Source organism: Eublepharis macularius, chromosome 4, assembly GCF_028583425.1.
Source record: "Eublepharis macularius isolate TG4126 chromosome 4, MPM_Emac_v1.0, whole genome shotgun sequence".
In the NCBI taxonomy this organism is placed as follows: Eukaryota; Metazoa; Chordata; class Lepidosauria; order Squamata; family Eublepharidae; genus Eublepharis; species Eublepharis macularius.
In genome coordinates this window covers 174,680,666-174,704,639 of record NC_072793.1, presented here as the reverse complement: position 1 = coordinate 174,704,639, position 23,974 = coordinate 174,680,666, and the positions used below count along the sequence as shown (strand labels likewise).

The 23,974-nt window shown below is 47.5% G+C and overlaps 1 protein-coding gene across 1 annotated transcript in view; it reads left to right on the top strand.

Annotated features, from left to right (window-relative positions):
• Positions 1–13,693: 13,693 nt before the first annotated feature.
• Positions 13,694–23,974, top strand: part of LOC129327880 (uncharacterized) — a gene marked incomplete at its 5' end in the record, with an annotated part of 52,288 nt that continues 42,007 nt past the window's right edge. The window contains 3 exon segments of the mRNA XM_054976631.1: positions 13,694–13,814; positions 14,365–14,457; positions 16,655–17,788. Coding sequence (XP_054832606.1) covers positions 13,694–13,814; positions 14,365–14,457; positions 16,655–17,788 — 1,348 coding nt within the window.

Here is a 23,974-nt window from a genome sequence, read left to right as displayed (position 1 = left end):
CACCAGACACTGGAAGAAGGAGAAGAAGAAGAGAGTTTCACTATATTGCTGGAAAGGTGGTCCATGAGAAAGAAAATCCAACAGGCCGGTGTCGTACAGTGGTTAGAGTGAAGGACTAGGCCCTAGGAGGACTGAGTTCGGATTCCCTCTCTGTCAGGGACGTTTCCCTGGGGACATTGGGCCCTTCTCAGTCTCTCAGCCTGCCTCACAATACTATTGTTAGGAGGGTTAAGTGGAGGAGAGGAGAATGGTGTGAACAGGTGCTTTGGGTCCCCAACCATTGAAAAAAGCAGAATATAATTTAAAATTAAGAATAAATAAGAATAAGCAATATCATGGATGGTAAAACCATAGTGGAACAGGAGCAACGAAGAGGGAAGAAAATCTCTAGGGACATTGTCCCGTCCCCCCCAAAGTCTTCCTTGGGGGCATCCCAGGGCAAGGGGGGTATCCTTATTTATTTACTATTTATTATTTTCAATTTTTATTCCGTCTTCCCCGCACAAGCAGTCCCAGGATGGATTATATCAAATGAAAACATAATTATTTATGCTTTAAAAACAGTTAAAATCAACACAAAAATACAAAATGTAGTGAAGAAATACAAGACAGCAGCAGCTAATTGGAGGCAGTCACTCTATTACTTTAAAACTGGATGGTGGACGGCTCTAGTAGGGAGGGATCCAGTCTTCTCTTCACCTCCTCTATCCAGGCCGGTGGAGGCCTAGCCCAGCCTCAACCATATCTCTGTCTTGCAGGCCCGGTGGAAGGATAGTAAATCCTGCCAGGCCCTGGTATCACTATACAGAGAGTTCCACCAGGCTGGAGCCACGCCCGAGAAGGCCCTGGCTGTGGTTGCAGCCAAGCAGGTTTCCCCGGGGCCAGGGACCACCAAGAGTTGTTTATCCCCTGATCGGAGCACATATGGGGAGAAGAGGTCCTGCAGATACGCTGGTTCCAGTCCGCATAGGGCTTTGTAAGTTAGAGCCAAAAACCTTGAATGTGATTCAGTACTCCAGTTGAAAAAATAATAAATAATTTGCAGGGGGCTAGCGGTCAAGTCTGGAAGAGGCCAGAGATGTCCCTGAAGAGGAGCAAATCCTTTTCTGCGGGATAAATTTTACCACAGTCTTGTTTTCTTCTCTGAACATGTAATTCAACACAAGGGGTGACCATTTCCCACCTTCTAAATGGGCAGCCTCAACATCTTGTGGCACCAGAACTGAGGGGAAGGGACCTGATCCACTGAGCCTTGCAACAGAGAAGGAACCCTTCCTCACAGCTGATCTGCACCCCCTCCTTACCTGCGCTGGCTGCATGGCTGGACTTTTCGCTTCACCACACGGAGGAGTCAGTGGAGAACCCCCCAATGGTGTCTTCATGCTTTTACCTGGGAGTGTGAGAAAGGAAGATGGAGGGAAACGCTTTTTGCGGCACACAAATTTCAATGCCAGTCCCTTCAATCAAGCTCTCTCTGGATTTGCTTTGAGCCACAAGTCCAGGTCCTGGGATTGATCAAGGAAGGACCAAACTCCCCCCTGCCCAGCCCATACAATCCCTATCCATCTGCCCCCCATTTTGCTGGCCATGTTTCCTCCCAACCTCCCCAACTCCCTTCCTGGGAGTCCCTGTCCCTGCTGGAAGCCACACTGCTCGCTCCTTCCCTCTGAGGGAGCCTGAATTATACAACTAGGAGGAGGGGCTGGGAATGAGGGGCTCTCAGGGGATGGGATGGAGCGCCTGACTCGTGCTGGTAGGTAGGAGATGCCAGCTAGGAAGTCGGATCTCCCCACACAGAGAAAACTAGCCCTTCCGGTGTTGCTATGCGCTGTGACAAAAAATGAGAAAGACTGGCAAAGAGCGAGAAAAAGGGTTGCAAATCAGCAAACTGAAACTCTTTCCCTCAGAGCTACCTGCCTATCGGAGAAAGCAGATGCAGGGGGAGCATGCGGCCTGCCCCATAGATTGAGGACAGAGGAGCAGGAAGAGAGGGAAGGTCTTTCCTCGGTCTGTAGCCTGCGAATTCTCCACCCTGCCCGTCCCAGGAGTCTGGCGCAGGGGCTTTGCCGAGGAGGACGAACCCCTCGGATCGGGGTGGGGGGCTGTTAGAGGAGCCCCAAAGGATCTGCTCTCCAACCCACCTCCCCTTGGGGTGACTCGCCTGACTTCTCCCTCCCTCCCTCCTGCCCAAACAGTTTCTGCTTTTCATCCTTCCAACTCACGAAACTCCCTCCTTTAACTCACGAAACGCGTCGGGGACGCAGCAGATGCGAGGGCGATTAAATCAACGGCCACATGGCTCAGGAGGGAGGGGGCACGGCAGGAAGTGACCTCACCAGCACCCCCCTCCCTCGCTGCACGTCTAGGAGTTGCGACTCTCTCCCTTTAGCCCATTGGCGGACTTGACTTAACCCATTGAGAGGCGTAAGAACCGGGAGGGGGGGGAGAGCCACTTTCGGGCGACTTGGAATTGCATTCGAGGGGTGTGTGTGCGGGACGGGGGCGGTGCAGCCGCAGACATCATTTGCCCAGGAGGAAAGGGCAGCTTTGGAGACCAGGCTGTGGCTCAAAGGGAGAGGCTCTGCCTGGCCTGGGAAGGTCTCTGGTTCAATCCCCGGCAGCATCTCCAGTTAGAAAGATTTGGACAGGGAGGGTTCAGCCCCCCGCCCCTCTGGCAAAAGCCAATGAAGCACAGGATTGTCACCCCCTTCCTGTTATATTATAATTTCTATGATTCTTTGGGGCTTTGTTCCTGTTTTTTGCTTTTATGTATGAGTGTGTTTATTAAGAATTTATCATTTTAAAAAGGTATTGCAGTTTGTATAAACAATTTTCAAATAAATGTTACAGAACAATTAAGAGACTCTGATAGAAGATACTTGATTTTGAAAATCAGGTTCCTGGAAGGCTAGATTTACACAGTAGCAACAATATATGCACCAAACAATGCAAGAGAAAGTTTTCATTAAAATATTTTCCACTCCATTTTCAATTTTCAAGAAGATAATGATCTTCGGAGACAGGAATGGGGTAATGGACCTCAGAAAAAGATAGGTGAAAAAAACAAACCAAAGAAGGCAACCTTCCCCAAAATGTGCTCTCTCCCCTCCTGTCAAGAAACTATTTTTGAAGTAATATATTAAATAGTATATGATGGCTTCAGTGGGTTAAATGTCTAAAAGATTTTTGATCCTACAAAGGGAACACAAAGCTTACAAACTATCAACTAAGCTTATCTCTCTTTTACATTGTGGGCGACTGAAACAGTTTACACAAATAAAAGAAAGGACCAGAGAGTGTGTGAGATTTTGACAGCCATAAATCCAGACAGCATTTACCTCAGAAGTCTCTCCCATCTCTTCACTTCCCCCCACCTTCTCCAAAATGTGTTTAATTATATGGAAATGTTACAATTGGAAGATGCTTGTAGGATAAAAATCTGAATATTGGAGACTATACTTTCTTTTCTGACAGACACCAAACACATTAAAAGATTGATATGTGCTGGATATAAAAAATCTGAGTTATTTATATTGTTTGTTATGTTTACTCTTTTTCTTTGGACATAATCATAATTGTGCTTTTTTATTTTCTTTTTACTGTTCTGCTTATATTTATAAAAATAAATTTTATATTAAAAAGCATTTATATACTGCCTTAAAATACCTGACTATGACACACGCTAATTAACTTAGTCCTTAACCCTGGCTGGCTTCACCTATTTTCAATGTAGCAACAGTCAGATTGCAAGGCCTCTGTTGGATATCAGTGCATGGCTACAATTTACATTCTGGGAATGTTAGAAGATTCCACTTCTAATGCTGTCCCATTCCTCAGGTTTCAGAGGGGGAGAAACCAGAGAGTTAGAAAGATAGACAGGTCAGAGCATCTGTTTACTGTTTATTCCTTTACTTCCCTATGATGTGTAGATTAGTACTCCGGAGGACTTCCTCCTCAGAACAGATCTGTAGGTAGGAAGCTATCTCTTCACTTTCCTATCAAATTATGTATTTTCTATAATAAATGACTTTCTTTTTTAAAACTAAAAATTTTCTAAAACTGCTTCCCTTTTAAATCTTACACACTCACACCAGTCGGCACGTTCCAGCCACCCTTCATCATATTTTGTCTGCAGTCAATGCTTCTCTCTTAATGACCAGTTTCTATTCCTTTTAACAAGGAAAAAAGTGAGTATTTTACTTTCCAGTAATGTTATTATTACATTGTGTTTTGGAAATGGAATACTGGGGAAGGGTAGGCCTTATGTCTCCTTGTTGAAATAGCTTTGTTTGTTCTGTTTGTGGCTTTTTTTTTGCTGGGTGTGGGAGAACAGTTAGTTTTTTTCATGGTAGTATATGGGGGGGGGGGCTGCTTCAGCCACTCCTAAACTCCTCTTTCAATTTCCATTCCATGTTTAAATGGAGAGGTGGTATCTATTGCAGAAAGGGACAAGTCCTAAAAATGAGTGCTGTCCCTCTGAAGCAATGAGAGGCCCTATCTGCATGAACAAGATTGGAGGGGGGGGGATGCAGATCAGAGGCCTTTTAAAAATTTCCTTTTGCCCTGTGCCCAGGCAGTGATTTTGTTAACAGTGTGTTCTGAATGTCTTTTAAGGTGGAATTTAAGCAGTGTGCTAAGAAAGCAAGGTATATAAAATCCTAGGTAGTATAACTGTGAGCTTTCGTTGGGGTCATGACAACTAGCACTGATCTGAATTGCCTCAAAATGTGCTTGCATTCACTTATAGGATATGAGTTTAAAGTGAAGATGGGAGTTTGCTACTACTTTGCACTCTGTACACTGCTCAGAAATCGAGTGCATGGCAACTGTTTTGTATTCGGCCCTGGTTCAGACGTCAACCATGCATTTACCAAACGAAGGCATCTGCAATACCATAATTTAGTAAATTTCACTACTAAGTCACCCTTATGAATAAAGCAAAATCAACTTTTCTGACATTTCATATAAATGCCTGGAGTGTGGGAACAGTTTCAATCAGAGTGGACACCTTAAATACTACTGAAGAATTCACACAGGAGAGAAACCATGTAAATGCCCTGAGTGTGGGAAAAGCTTCAAGGTTAGTGTAAGCCTTAATAGCCATCAAAGAATTCACAAAGAGGAAAAACCATAAAAATGCCTAGTGTGGAAAAAGTTTCAGTTTTAGTGGAAAACTTACTTGCTACAAAAGGATTCACAGAGGAGAGGGGGAAATCATAGAGATGCTTTGAATGTTGAAGGTCGTTACATGAAACAAATTGTTTTACAAAATCAGAAAGCAGTATCAGTTTAAGGATATTGCATAACTGCTAATAATTGCATAATGTGTTTCAGAGACTAATACCAATTCCTGAGTAGGTGTCAGCTACAGAGTAGGTGCATTAGTGTGAGCCAGCAGGATGGCCTAGCAGTGCAACATTCATCACCTTGCAGCGGAAATCGTGGGTTTCCCAGCCTGTTTTAAACCCTCATCAGGATTAATCTCTTCCCATTAACAGATGATGGTCTGTTGTCTGGAGCACTCCTTCAGGAGGCTGATTTTACATGAAACCCTAAGCAGAGTTACACCAGTCTAAGCCCATTGGTTTCAAACCTTCTCACCATGTTGTGTGTGTCCAAGAAGGGGATTATCCCCAATGCTGTTTAATATTTACATGAAGTCACTGAGAAGGGGCAGCATGAGGTGTGGGCGGCTGTGTCTCCAATATGCGAATGGTACCTGGCTCTTCCTTTTTTATCTAATTCCACAGGGGCAGCTGATGTTTTGACCCGGATGTTGAAGTCAGCAGAGGGCTGGATGGGGATGAAACAAGCTGAAGCTCAATTGGCACAAGACAGAGATTCTCTGGGTTAGTTCAAAGGCTGGCCAGCGATGTAAGATCCGCCCTGAATTGGATGGGGGTGCGCTCCCCTTGGAATGTCAGCCTTGCCTCTTGGGGGTGCTGGTTGCCCCACCAGTCACCATAGGAAACCAGGCGGCACTCTCTCTGTCCATTGCTGGGTGCACCAGGGTTAGCATTAGGGGAAGGGGTAGGGCAGATTCTGCCCAATGAAATATGCAGGGTGGTTTTTAATAACTTTCCTGACATTCCATTTTGGGAGCTGCCTCAAGCAAATCCCCTGGAGAGGCAGAATAGAAACTTTCGGAAGAAATAAACAAAATGGAGCCTTGCTCCAACTGAGGCCCACAGACCGAAGCCTTCCGTGGGTTGAAAGTCACCGGGGAAGGATGTCAGCAGAGCTCATTTGGATCAGAACAAAGCTCCGTCTAGCCCAGCACCCTCTTACTGAAGGGCCCAACCAGAGGTCCCAAGCAGGAGGAGGCAACAGTCCTCCGCTGCTGCTAACGTACAGCGATGGATCTCGGGGATAGACTGCAGCACGACGTGGGGGTTCCATGAAGCCCTGAAAGTTCGCAACTGGCCTCTGCTCCATGAACGTGTCTAGCCCCCTTTCAAAGATGTCGTACTACGTCTCATAGCCTGCCAATCCAAACCAGAATTGCAGATGGGATTCCAAGGGGGCAGCCCGGCTGCTGCGCGCTCCTCCAGCTTCTCCTTTGGCAAAGGCGAAGTGGGCATTGTTTAGATTGGTAAGAAAGCCCAAAGGGGCTGGCCCAATAGAAACAGACTGGTAGGACTGCTAAAGGCCAACCATTGCAGCCTCTGCCACATCCTGCAGGGAGGGTTGCCAACTCTGGCTTGGGAAATTCTGGGAGACGTGGGGGCAAGGCCTAGAGAAGGTGCAGTTTGGGGAGGGAGGCACAGCAGGGCTCTGATCCCAAAGAGTTGCACATGACACACATGAAACTGCCTTATCCCATTAGCTCATCCAGGCCACTGCAGCCTCGTCAGAATGGTAGTGGGTCCGCCCCCGTCCCGCACACCCACCCCTCGAATGCAATTCCAAGTCGCCTGAAAGTGGCGCCCCCCCCCCCCGTTCTTCCGCCTCTCCAATCCGGACTCTCCTCCATCACGCTCAGACCGGATCCCTCCAAGCGCAGCATGGACCCCCCCCCCTTTCTCATCTCTCATTGCGAGACAATCCAAACCACGCCCGCTTCGCCTTGGCCAAAGGAGCGCGCAGCAGCCGGGCCGCCCCCTTGGCATCCCAGCGCCCCGCCTCCCAGGAGCGCAAAGCCGGACAATGCTGGGAAGGGGGGTCAAGTCGGCCAAGGGGTTAAAGGGAGAGAGTCGCAACTCCTAGACGTGCAGCGGGGGGGGGGCGGGGGCTGGTGCGGTCGCTTCCTGCCGTGCCCCCTCCCTCCTGAGCTACGTGCACTTTTGTTTTCATCGCCCTCGCATCTGCTGCGTCCCCCGGCGCGTTTGGTGAGTTAAAATGGCCTTGGGAAGGAAGGGTGAAAAGCAGAAACTGTTTGGGCGGGAGGGAGGGAGAAGTCAGGCGAGTCGGGGGACGCCCCCCTTCACCCCAAGGGGAGGCAGGCTGGAGAGCGGATCCTTTGGGGTCCCTCTAACAACCCCCGAATCCGAGGGGTTCCTCCTCCTCTGCAAAGCCCCTGCGGCAGACTCCTGGGACGGGTGGGGTGGAGTTTTCGCAGGCTACAGACCGAGGAAAGATCTTCCCCCTCTTCCTACCCCTCTGTCCTCAGTCTATGGGGCAGGCAGCAGGCTCCCCCTGCGTCTGCTTTCTCTTATAGGCAGGTAGCTCTGAGGGAAAGAGTTTCAGTTTGCTGATTTGCAACCCTTTTTCTCGCTCTTTGCCAGTCTTTCTCATTTCTTGTCACAGCGCATAGCAACACCCAGGGCTTTTTTTTCTGGGAAAAGAGGTGGTGGAACTCAGTGTTACCATCTCTGTGTTACCATGTATGTCATTACCTCTAGGAAGTGACATCACTCCTAGAAGTGATGTCATTGTGCTGGGCGCAGCCACCCCTAGGAGTAGTGCCACGATTCGGGCTGCTCACCTCCCTGCCCCTTACCCAGCAGTAATGTCCCCTCTAAGTGGTGCAGTGTTGTGAGCCAGAAATCTAATTTGTGAGCACTCTTAGGCTGCAATCCAAAAAATGCTTTCATGGGAGTATGCTTCACTGAATAAAATGGGACTTACTTCTGAGTAGAGCTGCTAAGGTTTGCTTCCTCAGGATGTAATCTCAAATATTACTTAGTTGTGAAGTATTGCCACTGAATAGCTTGAGTAAACAAGCATAGAAATGGGTATTTTGCTTTTAATTTACCACTGTTTCTAAGTGTGACATTAGTCAGTTTTCATACTAAGCTTTCCAATGGCAAAGAGTTCATCCAACATAGCATACTGGACAGTCAGCATTTGGGACTTTGAACAAAAAAGCCTGTCTTTAAATCTGTGCTCTGTTATTAAACTCACTGGGTGGCTTTGGCTAGGCTTGCCACCCTCCAGATGGGGACTGGAGATCTCCCAGAATTACAACTGGTCTCTAGGTTATGGAGCTCAGTTCCCCTGGAGAAAATGGCTGCTTTGAAGGGTGGACTGCTACGGCCTCTCCTGTCCCCAAACCCTGCCTTCCCCAGACTTCACCCCCAGATCTACAGGAATTTCCCTAATTCCATTTGGCAACCCTGCATTGGGCATGAAAATAAACCAAAGGAGGAGAGACAAATTGCGACCTCCAGGGAAAGAAGAAAACAGCCTTATTCCATCATTGTCTGACAACCAGTTACTTCCAATGGGATAACTTCAACAGGAAAGAAGAAACCTTAAGAATGAACAGAGCATGGTTTCCAGTTCTGAAAAACACCAGGCAAACAAAACACTCTATACTCAACAATAGCCCTGCAGAGAAGATTAGCACATCAAGCCCCAATCCATATGCAAAAGAACCTCCTCAGGATACAGTGAAGCCTCCCGCCATTAGCATTCCACACCCTGGGAAACTCTTACAGGATGACTCAGCTCAACCCCACCCCTCCTGAGTAGATACAAATGACCTACATCTTTTCCACACTGTGACACTGAGAGATCTCTGTCTTTTGGTGCTACACCTCTGAAGATGCCAGCCACAGCTGCTGGCGAAACGTCAGGAACTACAATGCCAAGACTACGGCAATACAGCCCGGAAAACCCACAACAACCATGGCTCTGTGTAGTTCAGACAGCATGGAATGTTATCACAGGAGCCCTTAGATTATCAGGCAGTTCAGGCAGCTATGGTGGAAAGAAACAGGCATTATGTAGCTCCTGCCAAGAGAGGGGAGTTAAAAGATCATATAACGATACCTTAGCATTCCTAGGACATACAAAAAATAACCGAAAGGAAGAAAGGAAGTCAGAAAAGGTATGCTCATGGGAAGTGACAATGGATCCTTAAATGAACTTGGAGAACAAAAAAGCCTTCAAGAACTTGTCAAATCCAAGGAGGGAATGAGAAGGACGACTCTCTGGAAGGAGGTAGCTTCCTGCTATGGGACTCACAAAAGCAAGGGGACAGCTATGCCCTGACAAACAGTGCCTGCCCACATTTTTTCCTCTGAACGCAAAAGAGGCTCCCCTGGTAAATTAGAACAGGAACCAAAGACGGAGAGGTCAAGCCACAAGCAGGAGGAAAAAATTACACCCTCTTAAACCGATCTCTCCGAAGTCATCTTTATGGACTAGTAAATCTGATAAAGTGACTAAGTGCTGTAATTTGCATTCCACTGAGTTCTCCCCTCCCCAAACTCTACTCTCCCCAGGCATCGCCTCCAAATCTCCAGGAATTTCTCAAGCCAGAGTTGGCAATCCGAGCTGGAGCCAACTATATTTAGGATTGCATGGTGTGGTTGGGGAGGGAATTCCACCGCTTTATTCACAGGACTGTCACCCAGGATGCATCACTCAACTCCCCCTCCCCCATAGAGAAAGACAGCTCGAGGAAAACAAACACACAGGCATCAGCAGGGACCCTGTTTTGCGAAGGAAATGCACTCTGCATATGCGCACAGGCATTTTCATCTATTCTTGCAATGCTGCAGGATTTAGAAGACAGAGGGCAGGTTTGCCTCCCCCAACCCATTCCACACTAATGTACAGTAATCAATGGGGGGGGGGTGAATGACCAAAGGCAGTTTCTGCTCAATGGCCCTGCAAAGCAATTTCTCTCCCCTACCCCTTCAATGATCCCTGTGGGGAATCTCTGGCAAGTGAAATTTCTCGCTCCCCTCCATAGCCTCCTCCCTCCCCAGGAAACTCCCCAATGCCTTCTTCAACCTCACGAGGTTCATAGCCGCCACTCCCCCGCCCCCAGCCCCTGCTCATTCCCCAGGACGCTGCAGGATTGCAAACAATAACTAGGGAGGGAATTTCTTCCACCCCCACCCCACTTTCTCTTTGCATTACAGAAATGCATTTCGTGCCTCTATTCCATACATACAATTCCTCCCCACCCCACACCCAGCGCTCGCTGCTTGGGGCTTGCCAGACTGCAGCTGAAAAATCCGATCTCCTCCTCCCCATAAAAAAGGCTTTTAATGGGGAGGGGGGGACAGAAACACCGCCAGTGGCAGAGCCCGGGCTCTGCCCCTTGCATTGTAAAGCACCAGCTCCACCGCTTGCAGGAACACATGTGCCCGAGGAAGAAAATCAACCAAAACAGAGAGGCTCATCCCAAAAAGAATGTAGGGGACGAAAGAGTGAGTAGCGCCACAATTGGAGGCCAAAAGCAAGATAATGAAGAGAAATATAAAGGCATTTAATACGTAGATAATAAATGTGCTCCTTGTGATTTACAAAGTAATTTTGCAAAGTACTATACACAAATACAGAACTAGATGGGCTGCCCAGTCTTAGAGTCAATAAATAAAATCACTAGAGGTGCAAACAAATCAAGTAGGCACAGGAACCACATTTAGGACTAGAGTGAAACAAACCACGTCTCTTGAGCCCAAGAAAGCGACAGCTGGGCAAGAAAGGAAAGCAAGACGCGAGTTGCCACCAGCCGCTCCACTATATTTGAACAAAGGGGAGGGTTAAAGGTGAGCTTCGTTTCTTGGCAGGGCTGCGCAAGTTTTGCAACTCGCTCAAACCCATGCAAACAAAAAGCCTTGCCCCCACTGGGAAGCGAAGCCAGGGGGATTCCTGGGCTTCCCATGCTTGCAGCACCGCCAAATGCAAACAGAAGCGACTTTGCAAAAGTGTGTGTGTGGGGGGGGGGTTAGTTCCCACTTGCTGCTTCCAATTCCCTCCTGCCCCATCTCTGCAAGCAAACAAAACCCGACGGTGTTCAAAATCGAGCTACGCACCCTTCTTCTTCGGGGAGGGGGGGAAGGGGGATCAGCTCCAAAGCTCTGCTGCTGCCTTTCTCCAAATCCTTTGGTCTGAGAGAGAAGCAGAGCAGCCCACTGTGGAGCCCGCTAAACAGCTGAGAGGCAGCTAGGCAGGGCAGCAAGAAAGAGGAAGGAAGGAAGAAGAGAAGTGGAAAGAGGGAGGCAGGGGAAGAAGGAAGGAAGCAAGGAGAGAAGAAAAGATAGAGAAAGGGGAGGGAGGAAGGCAGGCGCCCGGAGTAGCCCTGCAACAGGAGGGGCTGCAGAGCTAAGCTGAGAGGCAGAAATGGGGAAGGGGGAGCAAGAAAGGAATGAAGGAATAAAGGAAGGAGACATGGAAAGAGGGAGACGGGGAAAGGAAGAAGGAAGCAAGGAGAGAAGAAAAGATAAAGGGAAGGAGAGAGAAAGGCAAGGGAAGATGCTGGAGAAGCAGGCGGCCTGGGCGAAGCCCCCTACTGCTGCTGTGAGCCCGCCAAACAGCTGAGCTGTGGCAGATACTGGCGCTCTCCCCATCCATGCAGGAGGCAGTCAGGCTGAGCCCAGGCTACACCCAGGGCGGAAGTCCCACCGGGAGACAGTGGAGGGGTCTTTGGGCACTGTGGGCGGGGTCACGAGCCACGTGGCTGCTTGCCAGAGGTTCCGGAACAGCGTTCCGGCACATTCCCCCTCAAAAAAGCCCTGGCAACACCGGAAGGGCTAGTTTTCTCTGTGTGGGGAGATCTGAATTCCTAGCTGGCATCTCCTACATACCACCATAAGTCAGGCACTCCATCCCATCCCCTGAGAGCTCCTCATTCCCAGCCCCTCCTCCTAGTTGTATAATGCAGGCTCCCTCAGAGGGGAGGAGTGCGCAGTGTGGTTTCCGGCAAGGACAGGGACTCAGCGCCCAGGAAGGGAGTTGGGGAGGTTGGGAGGAAACATGGCCAGCAAAACAGGGGGCAGATGGATAGGGAAGGTGGGTCATTCCCCCATAAAGTATTGGCTGGGCAGGGAGGAGTTTGGTCCTTCCTTGATCAATCCCAGGACCTTGACTTGTGGCTCAAAGCAAATCCAGAGAGACCTTCCATGAAGGGACTGGCATTGAAATTTGTATGCAGCAAAAAGCATTTCCCTCCATCTTTCTTTCTCACCCTCCCAGGTAGAAGCATGAAGACACACTTGGCTGTTTATCCACTGTCTCCTCCATGTGGTGAAACAAAAAGTCCAGTCATGCAGCCCACTCAAGTAAGGAGGGGGTGCAGATCGGGTGTGAGGAAGGGTTCCTTCTCTGTTGCAAGGCTCAGCGGATCGGGTCCCTTCCCCTCAGTTCTGGTGCCACAAGATGTTGCGGCTGCCCACATGGGAACCGGGAAATGGTCACCCCTTGTGTAGAATTACATGTGCAGAGAAGAAAACAAGACTGTGGTAAAATTTATCCCGCAGAAAAGGATTTGCTCCTCTTCAGGGACATCTCTGGCCTCTTCCAGACTTGACCGCTAGCCCCCTGCAAATAATTTATTTATTATTTTTTCAACTGGAGTACTGAATCACATTCAAGGTTTTTGGCTTTAACCTACAAAGCCCTATGCGGACTGGAACCAGTGTATCTGCAGGACCTCTTCTCCCCATATGTGCTCCGATCAGGGGATAAACAACTCTTGGTGGTCCCTGGCCCCGGGGAAGCCTGCTTGGCTGCAACCACAGCCAGGGCCCTCTCGGGCGTGGCTCCAGCCTGGTGGAACTCTCTGTATAGTGATACCAGGGCCTGGCAGGATTTACTATCCTTTCACTGGGCCTGCAAGACAGAGATATGGTTGAGGCTGGGCTAGGGCTCCACCGGCCTGGATAGAGGAGGTGAAGAGAAGACTGGACCCCTCCCTATTAGAGCCGTCCACCATCCAGTTTTAAAGTAATAGAGTGACTGCCTCCAATTAGCTGCTGCTGTCTTGTATTTCTTCACTACTTTTTGTATTTTTGTGCTGTTTGTTGATTTTACCTGTTTTTAACTGTTTGCTTGTGCGGGGAAGGTGGAATAAAAATTGAAAATAGTACATAATAAATAAATAAGGATACCCCCCTTGCCCTGGGATGCCCCCAAGGAAGACTTGGGCGGGGGCAATGTCCCTAGAGGTTTTCTTCCCTCTTTGTTACTGCTGTTCCACTATAGTTTTACCATCGCTGATATTTCTTATTCTTTATTTATTCTTAATTTTACATTATATTCTGCTTTTTTCAATGGTTGGGGACCCAAAGCACCTGTTCACACCATTCTCCTCTCCTCCACTTAACCCTCCTAACAACAGTATAGTGAGGCAGGGAAACGTCCCTGACAGAGAGGGAATCCGAACTCAGTCCTCCTAGGGCCTAGTCCTTCACTCTAACCACTGTGCCACACCGGCCTGTTGGATTTTCTTTCTCATGGACCACCTTTCCAGCAATATAGTGAAACTCTCTTCTTCTTTTCCTTCTTCCAGGGTCTGGTGTCCTTTGAAGAGGTGGCTGTGCATTTCTCCCAGGGGGAGTGGACCCTGCTAAGCCCAGCCCAGAGAGCTCTCTACAAGGAAGTCATGCTGGAGAATTTTGGGAACGTGGCCTCTCTGGGTGAGGACCCTTTTCTCCTGGGCTGTCTCCTTCTGGCTGTGAGGAATGCCTGTAAGGAACTCTTTCATGAGGGAAGAGGTGGCCAGGCTCTCTGCTCTGGGCCCAGTGGCTGACCTCCTCCATTCTCCGTGATACTTCCTCTGATGTGGGAGGAGCTGCAGTCCTCCTCATAGAGAGGGAGCCCCTACTTGAGAGCCTTGTGTCTGGACCACATAAGAAGTGCTGGGAGCCTTGAAGTGGAGAAGGTGCGAGGGTCTGCAGAGGGACTTTCCTCCAGCCTGGGACTTGCCTCACCTGTGCTGAGATACAGCTGTGGATAAAACCTTGCTGGCTTCTCTGCCGCTGATTTAGTTCTCAGCTGGCATTTCCATCTCGTCTTGGCAGGGAGGAGCCACAGAACTGCCAGCACCAGATATGACCCCATAGCACCCTGCCCCTATTACGTGTCTGTTGTGTATTTCTGGAGGAGTAGGCATCCTGGCTTGGAGCAGCTGAATTTATGAGCACACAGAAGAGTCACAATTTGGTGTTTCTTTTTTTCTGATCAAAGGACCTCTGATTGCCAAACCTGACCTCATTTCCAGGCTGGAAGGTGAAGAAGAGCTCTTTCTCCTGGGCTCTGGTGCAGAAGAGAGAGTGGCAGGTAGGTGCTTTGATCTGTTGTGGGACCATGTGATGCCTGCATTTCCTTCCAGGGGCTGGTGGATTTTTGTGGCCTTGTTTCTCCTCACAGTTTGAGCCTCTTCTCCAAAAAGCTTGGTTGGATTGTGAATGCTGAAATGGTGCTTGTAGGTCTGAAACGTATAAAAATGAGCCACTTCCTTCAGCAATCCCTTTAACTGAAGGTGGCAGGTCCTGATCCTGGGACGCTGGGCCTGCAAATCAAAGTTCTGCCTTTCCTCAGACACAGGACCGAAAGCAGCCCCAGACCGATCTCATAGGAACGTATTCTAGCTCCTCTTCCAATTGTACAGGGTAGGAAGAAATGTAATTTTTCCTCGGGGGGGGGGACTGCAAGCCCTTCCTTTGCCCTGGGAATGAGCACTTGCACTGCAGGGATTGGTCTCCAGTTGCTAGAGCTCACAGAGAAGCTTTTCCCCAAGTCAATCCCCCTTTTTCTTTCTTAGAGCTGCCTCCATAGGTCTGTTTTTCTTGAAACAGGCTCTCTTTCATAGCATAAGAGTTCCCCTTTTACAGGAGCAAACATTGAGGAAGGAGGGAATTCTTAAAACCGCCCTTGTTAGAGAGATTCTCCTCAGAGCAGGAGCTCCTGGAGTGTGTCGGACATGTTATGAAGAAGGTTTTCGTGGCTGCGAGACCACAGAAAACAGGGAAAGCAGTTGGGCAGAGAACCGTTATGCCTTCTCGAAAGCAGGTCATTTGGTTCATCCCCCAATTTCATGCTCCCATTTTTGTGTGTGCTCATAATAAGTATGGTAAAACTAACCCCACAAGGCCACCAGTCAGTTGTGTGCCCCCAACCCCGGCAGCCCAGCCACCGCCACTACTCCACATGGCTGCACACCCATGCCAGCAAGAACAGCCCCAAGGAGCTGTGGGGGAGCATTATGGGGGGTGGGGGGCAGGGGCAGACCCTCTCTGCCTCCCCACAACCCAGAAGGGGGCTCAGAGGGCAGGGGACCGAGGGAGCCGAAACCGCTTAAGCGAGCCCTTGAAGAGGCCTTTTCATCGAAGCAGCTGCTCCATTGTGAGGACCAAGCAAGAGGCTTTCTGAGGTTTCAGGAACTAGACAAGTCAGATTTCGTAAACATAATCTTTTTATCTTAAAGACTATATCATGCAGTTGACGCATAAAAAGTGCATACGGCTGAAGATCAAACGTTGACAACATCTGAGCATGGAGAAAATGAAAAAGTTAAAAATGCTACCTTAGATGAAAACTCATCTCTGTCCTGTTACAGAGGCAGAGATTCCAGAATAATGTCAGTTTCTTTCATGCCAGATTATCTTTTGATTCTGGCTTGTCACCTCTCTTCAGACCCGCTATTGTGTGTGCTACACCATAACTGTCTGTCTCTTAAGGGTGGCATTCTTCTTCTGAGAAGCCCCCCAAAACCATTCTTCCTGCCCCCTGCTGCCCTCCACAGCCCCACTTGAGCCGTGAAAGGAAGGAAAAGGGCTTGCCGCCAGCCGCCTTCCACAACCTCACTTGAGATGGGGAGGGGAGGGGAGGGTGAGCTGCCCGCTGCTCTCTGCAGCCCCCCTTCAGCCGGAGAGGGGAGGAAAGGGCAAGCCTAGCTGCTCAGGCCTCCGAAGCCCCGCTGGATTCAGGCGGGAGTGGGAATGGAGCTGCCTGCTGCCCTCTGCAGCCCCGCGTGAGCCTGGGATGGAGGGGGAAGGGAGAGCCTGCCATCTCAGCCCTCCACTCCCCCACTTGAGCCAGGAAGGGGTCAGCTGTCTATCTCTTAAAGGGTGGCTTTCTTCTCCTGAGAAGGCCCCAAACCATTCTACCTCTAAATGACCAAGGCAGCCAAAGAGAAACTTAACACAACACGGGCACTTAGAGCCCCGGGGGGTGGGTGGGAGATGGGGAGAGGGCAGTCTCCGTTGTATATTCTGTGTTTTGTCCTCTTGGACAAAAAGACCATAGAAATAGCAGAAAAGCCATAGAATTGGCTTTTCTGCCAGTTTAGTCAGCTTGTAATATAGAAGGAATGGAGAAAGCAAGGGGGAGAACTGGGTACAGACTATATGATCTTAACCCCTGAGCATTCCCAGAGTGCAAACACAGCAATCACAAAGCAAAGGAATGAACTCTTGACACAGAAGGGTTGAGAATGCGTCAAATCACCACAGCGGGTTTCTCTTTCTTTCTGCAGGTGGCATGTGGCGGTCAGTGAATGAAACATCAGAGCATTCAGTGAACGGAAAAGAGGATACATATTCAGATGTGAAAGGAAAGGCTGAATATTGTGATGCCCTGAGGAATGAGGAGAGGAAACATCCATCTAAAGGAAGGAGTAATTTTGGTCTTTTACAGGGTGAAAAAGCTCATAAAATCCCACAACTTGAAAAAATGTATATAGAAGGCAATAGAAATAGGGGTGCAGTAAATGGGGATTTTTTTTTTGAAAATTCAGATGTTAACATGCATTGCAAATCCCGTAAAAGAAAGAAAATATATAAATGCCTGGAGTGTGGGAAAAGTTTCAGTCATAAAGGACACCTGACTTCCCATCAAAGAATTCACACAGGTGAGAAACCATATAAATGCCTAGAGTGTGGGAAAAGCTTCCATGATAGTGGAAGCCTTAACAGCCATCGAAAAAGTCACACTGGGGAGAAACCATATAAATGCCTGGAGTGTGGAAAAACCTTCAGTCATAAAGGACACCTGACTTCCCATCAAAGAATTCACACAGGTGAAAAACCATATAAATGCCTAGAATGTGGGAAAAGCTTCCGTCAGATTGGACACCTTGTTAACCATCGAAGAATTCACACAGGCGAGAAACCATATAAATGCGTGGAGTGTGGGAAAAGCTTCCATGATAGTGGAAGCCTTAACAGCCATCGAAAAAGTCACACTGGGGAGAAACCATATAAATGCCTGGAGTGTGGAAAAACCTTCAGTCATAAAGGACACCTGACTTCCCATCAAAGAATTCACACAGGTGAAAAACCATATAAATGCCTAGAATGTGGGAAAAGCTTCCGTCAGATTGGACACCTTGTTAACCATCAAAGAATTCACACAGGCGAGAAACCATATAAATGCCTGGAGTGTGGGAAAAGCTTCCATGATAGTGGAAGCCTTTATCACCATCAAAAAAGTCACACTGGGGAGAAACGATATAAATGCCTGAAGTGTGGAAGTTTCAGTCAGAGTGGAAGCCTTAATTCCCATAGAAGAATTCACACCGGGGAGAAACCTTATAAATGCTTGGAGTGTGGAAGAAGTTTCAGTTGGCGTGGAACCCTTATTTGCCATCGAAAAATTCACATGAGAGAAACCTTATAAATGCCTGGAGTGCGGGAAAAGCTTCAGTGATAGTGGAAACCTTAATCGCCATCGGAAAATTCACCCGGGAGAAACCATATAAATGCCTGGAGTGTGGGAAAGGCTTCAGTTTTAGTGGAAACTTACTCGCCACGAAAGCATTCACAGGGGGGGGGGAGTCAGAGAGATGCATTGAATGTTGAAGGACGTTACATGAAATAAATTGTTTTATAAAATCGGAAAGCAGTAACAGTGCAATAAAATATTGCATAGTGGTTCACAATTGATAATGTGTTTCAGAGACTAACACCAGTCTGTGTTGTCAGCTACAGAGTAGATACACTAGTGTGGCTTCGGGATGATGCTGGCTCCAATTACCAGCTCCAAATGGGCTTTCTGCAGTCGAGAGGGGAGAATATGAACCATGCTGCAAGTCTCAGATTGCACAGAGAGGGTGTCGGAGTCCGTAAGAATCCTGACAATACCCACCAATCAGAGTGGTGCCCAGTGATGTTGCATTGAGTGGCAGAAAGAGGTGCAGCCAAACTCCACTCACTGACGCCGCGGCTTCACCTTGACACCCAGACGCCCCAATGGAGTTCCAGAATACAAGAAAGACCTAAGAAGTGCACAACTGCAGGTGAAGCTGCTGTGAGCCTCAGGAGCCAATCCACTCTAGTGGAGCCACAAATGTCAGTTATGGTTACCAACCTCCAGATGGTGCCTGGAGTTGTCCCAGAATTACAACTGATCTGCAAATCATAGTGAGCAGTTCCCATGGAGTCCAGTTTCAGAGGGCAGAAGCTGTAGCTTCCCATCCCTTCTGAGCTGTTCCCTCCTCATACTCCACCATTTCCCAAGCCTGAGGTAGCAACCCTAGATGCATGTCTAAGTCACAGCCCATTGCCTGCTCTCCTTCCCCGGGAACATATGACACACCTGTGGGCTCTGCAGGCAAAATCCCAGGAACTACTTGTGTTGCTGACAGGTGTGCTGGCATGATGCTTCTCTGACTCCTTGGTCTTTTTGTCCCCAACCCTCAAGAATGTTCTAACAAGGGGTGTGGCATCAACGGAGAGGAGGAAGGATGCTTAGTGCAAGAGCTCCGTCCCCCCCTCCAATTCCCCTTTTAAAATCATCACAACGAAAAGAAACGCACTAATTATGGGAAAGCAGATGTCCAAGAAAAAGAGGCATCAGGTAGAGGCAATAAAAAACTTACAGAATTTTTTTGGAGCCAGGAAACAGCACTAGAGCCAGAGAAACAGCAGGGAGAGGAAGACAAAATGGCGGGCGTAACTAAAACTGCTGAAATAAGCTCACCCTCCCAACAGGACAGCTTTTCCCAATTGATAAAACAAATGGAACAAAATCTGCTTGACAACATAAAAATGTCACAGCAATTTACAGCACAATTTGCTGAAATGAAAATCGAAATAAATAAAGTGACCCGCAGTGCTAATAAAGCGGTAGAAATAAACACCACAACTCAGAAGTCAAAGAGCTTCAGCGTAAAAATGCTTATCAACAGGAAAGATTTTTAAGGTTGGAAATGGCCATAAGACAGAGGAACGTTAAATTTAGAGGATTTAAAGAAAATATTAATACAAATGAAGAGCTACCTAACTTTTTGGTGTCATGGCTAATTAAGCAACTGCAGTGGAATGAAGACGAAGATGAGACTATAAAAATAGAAAATGCTTATAGAGTGGAGTCAAGAAACAAGAGAAAGAACAAGTATCCCAGAGACATCATTGCTACTTTTCAAGATGGGAACATTAAGAAAAAAAATCTTGCAACTGCTAGAGCGAGGGGAGCACTTGACTACAACGGAACCCCAATATTAGCCTTCACTGATCTACCACCAGAAGTACTGAGCAAAAGAAGAGAACTGAAAAGAACATCTGAGGCTCTAAAGAAAGCTCAAATAAACTATAAATGGACTAATCTTGTTCATCACATCAAGAACAAATTTACAAAGCTATTGATCAAGAGTCTGGAAAAGCACTTCTTAGAGCCATTGGAATTGACCCCGCAATAGAAATGGAGAGGAACAATCAGAAAAGAAGAATGTTATCTGCCTTATCTCCCATTAAGAATAGCAAAATACCAGTTCGTTTGAATTAGAGGATTGTTCTCAATAAGCAGGACATAATTTTTCAAGTTGTGAAGTTAATGGGAAAAAAAGCATTTAATTAAGATACCATAGGGGATTGGGGTGGTAGGGGGGATAGGGGGTAATTGCACTTAGCCCTCATTGTCTTTTCCTGCACTTGGAATTGGTATTTTATACCAATAACCTGTTAGGTACTACCTACAGGTCACTGTGTCAGGATTGTCTATATGTGGGGTTAGGGGAAGGGTAGAAAGGGGGGGGGGTGAGGGAGGGAAGAGAAAGCCAGGAGAATTTATGGTTGATAACTATCTTTAGGGGGAAAAGAGGGGGGAGGGGGAGGGAAGAAGGATTTGGTCTGGTAATGTTGAAATGATTCAATGATAGTTACATATTATTGCCTTTTTTCTAACTACTTTCAAGCCCAAGTTTAAGACTAAAGTTTACCTTTTGTGAAACAATTTCAGACTATTTATTAGAAAGTTACCTTAAACTGTAAATCACAGAAGTTTCACTAAGAACATTTAAAAGCTTTGTAACTATTTTGTATTGTAAACATTATTAAATATCAATAAAAAATTATATTAAAAAAAAAGAATGTTCTAACAAGTATAGCCAGAAATATAGGGAAGCAGTTGCTGGATTTGACCAAGAAAATCATAGAGGATGTTTGTGCAGGCAGGAATAGAATTAACTTGGCCTCGTGTTGAGAAAGGGAGTTTAAGGGCTCAGAGTCGAACAACCTTGGAGTGATGCGAGAAACGCAATTGTATGGTGATTTGTACATCAGAAGAGCGATCTCACTCCAATCATGATCACTGGACGTAACAACATTTGTTCATTCACTTTTCATCTTTCAATGGGATATATGCTATCGTGTGTCAGCAGTGCCTTTCTACTCTCTACCCTGGACAAACACGTCAGTCCCTATGCAAAAGAACAAATGGACATAAATCAAAACCAGGGGGAGAACATTTTACTCTTCCAGGACATTCTATTGCTGATCTAAAAGGGGCTGTCCTTCAGCAGAGAAACTTCAAGGGGAGATTGCAGGATGAGATTGCAGGAAAGGAGTTCATTCACAAATTCAGAACAATAGGACCCCCCCCACACACACACACACACCCATGGGACTTAGGACTCTTTTCTAACTACAGATGCTAATTTCTGTTCTAATCAAGCTGCATCGTACCTTTACATCCTGTTACCCTCCCTTGTAACACACCAATCACCTTTGGCTGAGATATAAAAACTCGGGGATCTCCATTCCTACTCATGTTTGAAGAAGGGAGCCCTGACTCTCAAAAGCTTACCCTCTGAATATTCTCTTAAGGTGCTTTAAGGATGGGTGTATTGGTTGTGGGCTTAAAAGATATTCACATGCATGAGAAACTTGTAATCACTATTTTTAGATAGACTTTGTTAAGATAAAAAGTAGCAAGAATGAACGAACAACTTTTGTATGATGGTTGTTGTGGATTTTCCGGGCTGTATAGCCGTGGTCTTGGCATCGTAGTGCCTGATGTTTCGCCAGCAGCTGTCACAGCTGCTGGCGAAACATCAGGCACTACGATGCCAAGACCACGGCTATACAGCCTGGAAAATCCACAACAATCATTGTTCTCCGGCCGTGAAAGCCTTCGACAATACAACTTTTGTATGCTTTAAGAACTCATTTTATGCATAAATAACCTCGTATGATTGAAGTTAAAATGATGAGTTAGCCAAGAATGCACACCCTTAGCAAGAGGGACAGTTAATGTTCTTGAGAAATGATTCTCAAATCCTATAAATGTGGGCGGCGGAATTGATCGGGGCTGGTTTCTATTTGGGGCTCCTTGGTTGTGATCTGCTTATCTTTTGGGGTAAGAAACTTCTATGGATCCATATAAATGCTCCTTTTTAAATAATCAGTGTAGCAAGGGTGGGTGGTATGATTTTCTGTTCATTTACCTAATTTTGAGAATGTTGAATACTGGTATTTTAATATGCTAAGGGATTTTGGTGGGGGGACCTCTGCTAAAATTCGTGTGTGAGCATTCATTCAAGCAAGACATCCCCACATAAGGCAAACATGCCTCAGTGGCAACTTTTTCCCTTCATTGTTGAGATTTAGCTGCAAGTCAGCGAAAACTCACAAGTGAGTTTCCAGCAACTGTAAACATGCTTTTGTTTTCATTCCATAACTAAGATTTTAGCCTTGGAAGTGTTACTTCCCAGAAGTATTTCAAACTCCTAACAGAAGTAAGGATCCAGCATTTGAAGTCTTTATATTATAAGTGAGACACGACTGACCTGTCACTCAAGCTTATATGGTGCCATGTATTCTGGGAAATGTAATCCTGAAAAGATGTTTGTATTAACCGTCTTGATCTTTTCTTTTGTACCCAATTAGTGCTCAGGTATCCAAGATTCTCTGATTTGAATGTTCTTTATGCTTATAAACAAGAGAGATGGAATGCATCTGAGCTTTATTTGAAAATTTAAAAACACACATTTCCTTATAGATCACTGTTTAGTTCTTAACTGATTGTTGGTACTGGCCGAAAGGGAAATGAAATTAGCAAGCAGAGTACTTTGAAACAATTTCCCTCTCAGTATTAAGGTTTGTAATGGAAGCAGAGGTTCTATAATAGTATTTACTCTTGTCCTTTACCCATTAATGCCCTGACCTGGATAGCCCAGGCAATTGAGCTCTATGGCCTGGAGGTCAATTATAATTCCGGGAGATCTCCTGCTACCTCCTGGAGGCTGGCAACCCTAACATTGGGAGCTCAGAGACTAAAGCAAGGGCTCCCTAATGGTGGATTTGGGACATATTTTTTTTAATTCACAATTGTTCAAAACTTAACTTTATTCCCCACCCCACCCCCACACACCATTAAACCAAGTTTTTTAAAAAAAAATTATAAACAGCTATTCAGATTTGGATGTTGCAGCCATTGTCCTGTTATTCCCCCGCCCCGCCCTTTAAATAACGTTTTTTAATTTGTTGAGGGTCCAATCAGGCATCCACATGCCTGTGACCTGTACCCTGTCCCTTTTTAGGCTGAAAAGGGTTACACTCGAAATAATCCTGTTTGCCCTCCGCAGCCAGGTGATGTTTTCATTGCACTCTATTCCAACAACTGAAGCCTCCCCACCACCACCACCCCACTCCAATTCCAAGCAAAGGGTTTGAGTTCTGTCCCTTTTGCAGTAGGGAAGAGGGAAAGGAGGGGAGAGCAGCAGGGGTGTGTTGGGGGGGGATATTTGCCTTTCTCCCCCTTCCCAGCCTGCCTGCCTTTCCCCTTCAGAGCCACTGCCCTGCAGTCCAGGGCGCCTCTTCGCTCCAGGCGCAATTCCAGCTCATCAAATCTGGGAAATGACCGGGGGGAGGGCATCGAGGGCCCCCATTCGCCCAGTGGGGGGGCGGGGCGCGGATTCTCTCCTATAACTCTCACACCAAATCCCTCCCAGGGCAGAGTAGAGCCCCCCTTCCCTCTCCCCTTGCAACAATGCATGTGGCTCCTGCGCCGCCTTTGCCAGAGGACAAGCCAGAGGGGGGCGCAGCAGCCAGGCTGCCTCCTTGGAGATCCTGTCCTCTGTCTCCAAGGTGCGCAAAGCCTGACAATGCAGGGGCGGGGATGGGGTGCCAATCAACCACTTGGTGAAAGTGAGAGTCCCAGCTCCTAGATGCGCAGGGAGGGTGGTGGTGAGGTCATTTCCTGACCCTCTTAGAAATGTGGCCTTCGTCTTTCCCGGGGAAGCATCTGCTGCGTCCCAGATGCTTGGTGGGTTACAATCGTGTTTGCAAGGGAGAGGAAAAGCAGATGCTGGGGGGTGGGAAATGAGACGAGAAGGGGAGATGCCCCCCCATGTCACCCCCACAGGTGGCGGGCTGGACTGAGGATCCTTAGGAGTTCCCTGAAGTTGGACCCAGGTGCATAGCCGCCTTGTCTGCTGTCCAAGGGCAAAATGTGGGTCCAGGAGCACCTTAGAGACCAAATTCGACACACGCACACACCTTGAAGTTGCCTCCTCTCTACAAAGCCGCTGCAGCAGAATGCGGGCGAGGTGGGGGGCACAGGCCATGGCTGATGAAAG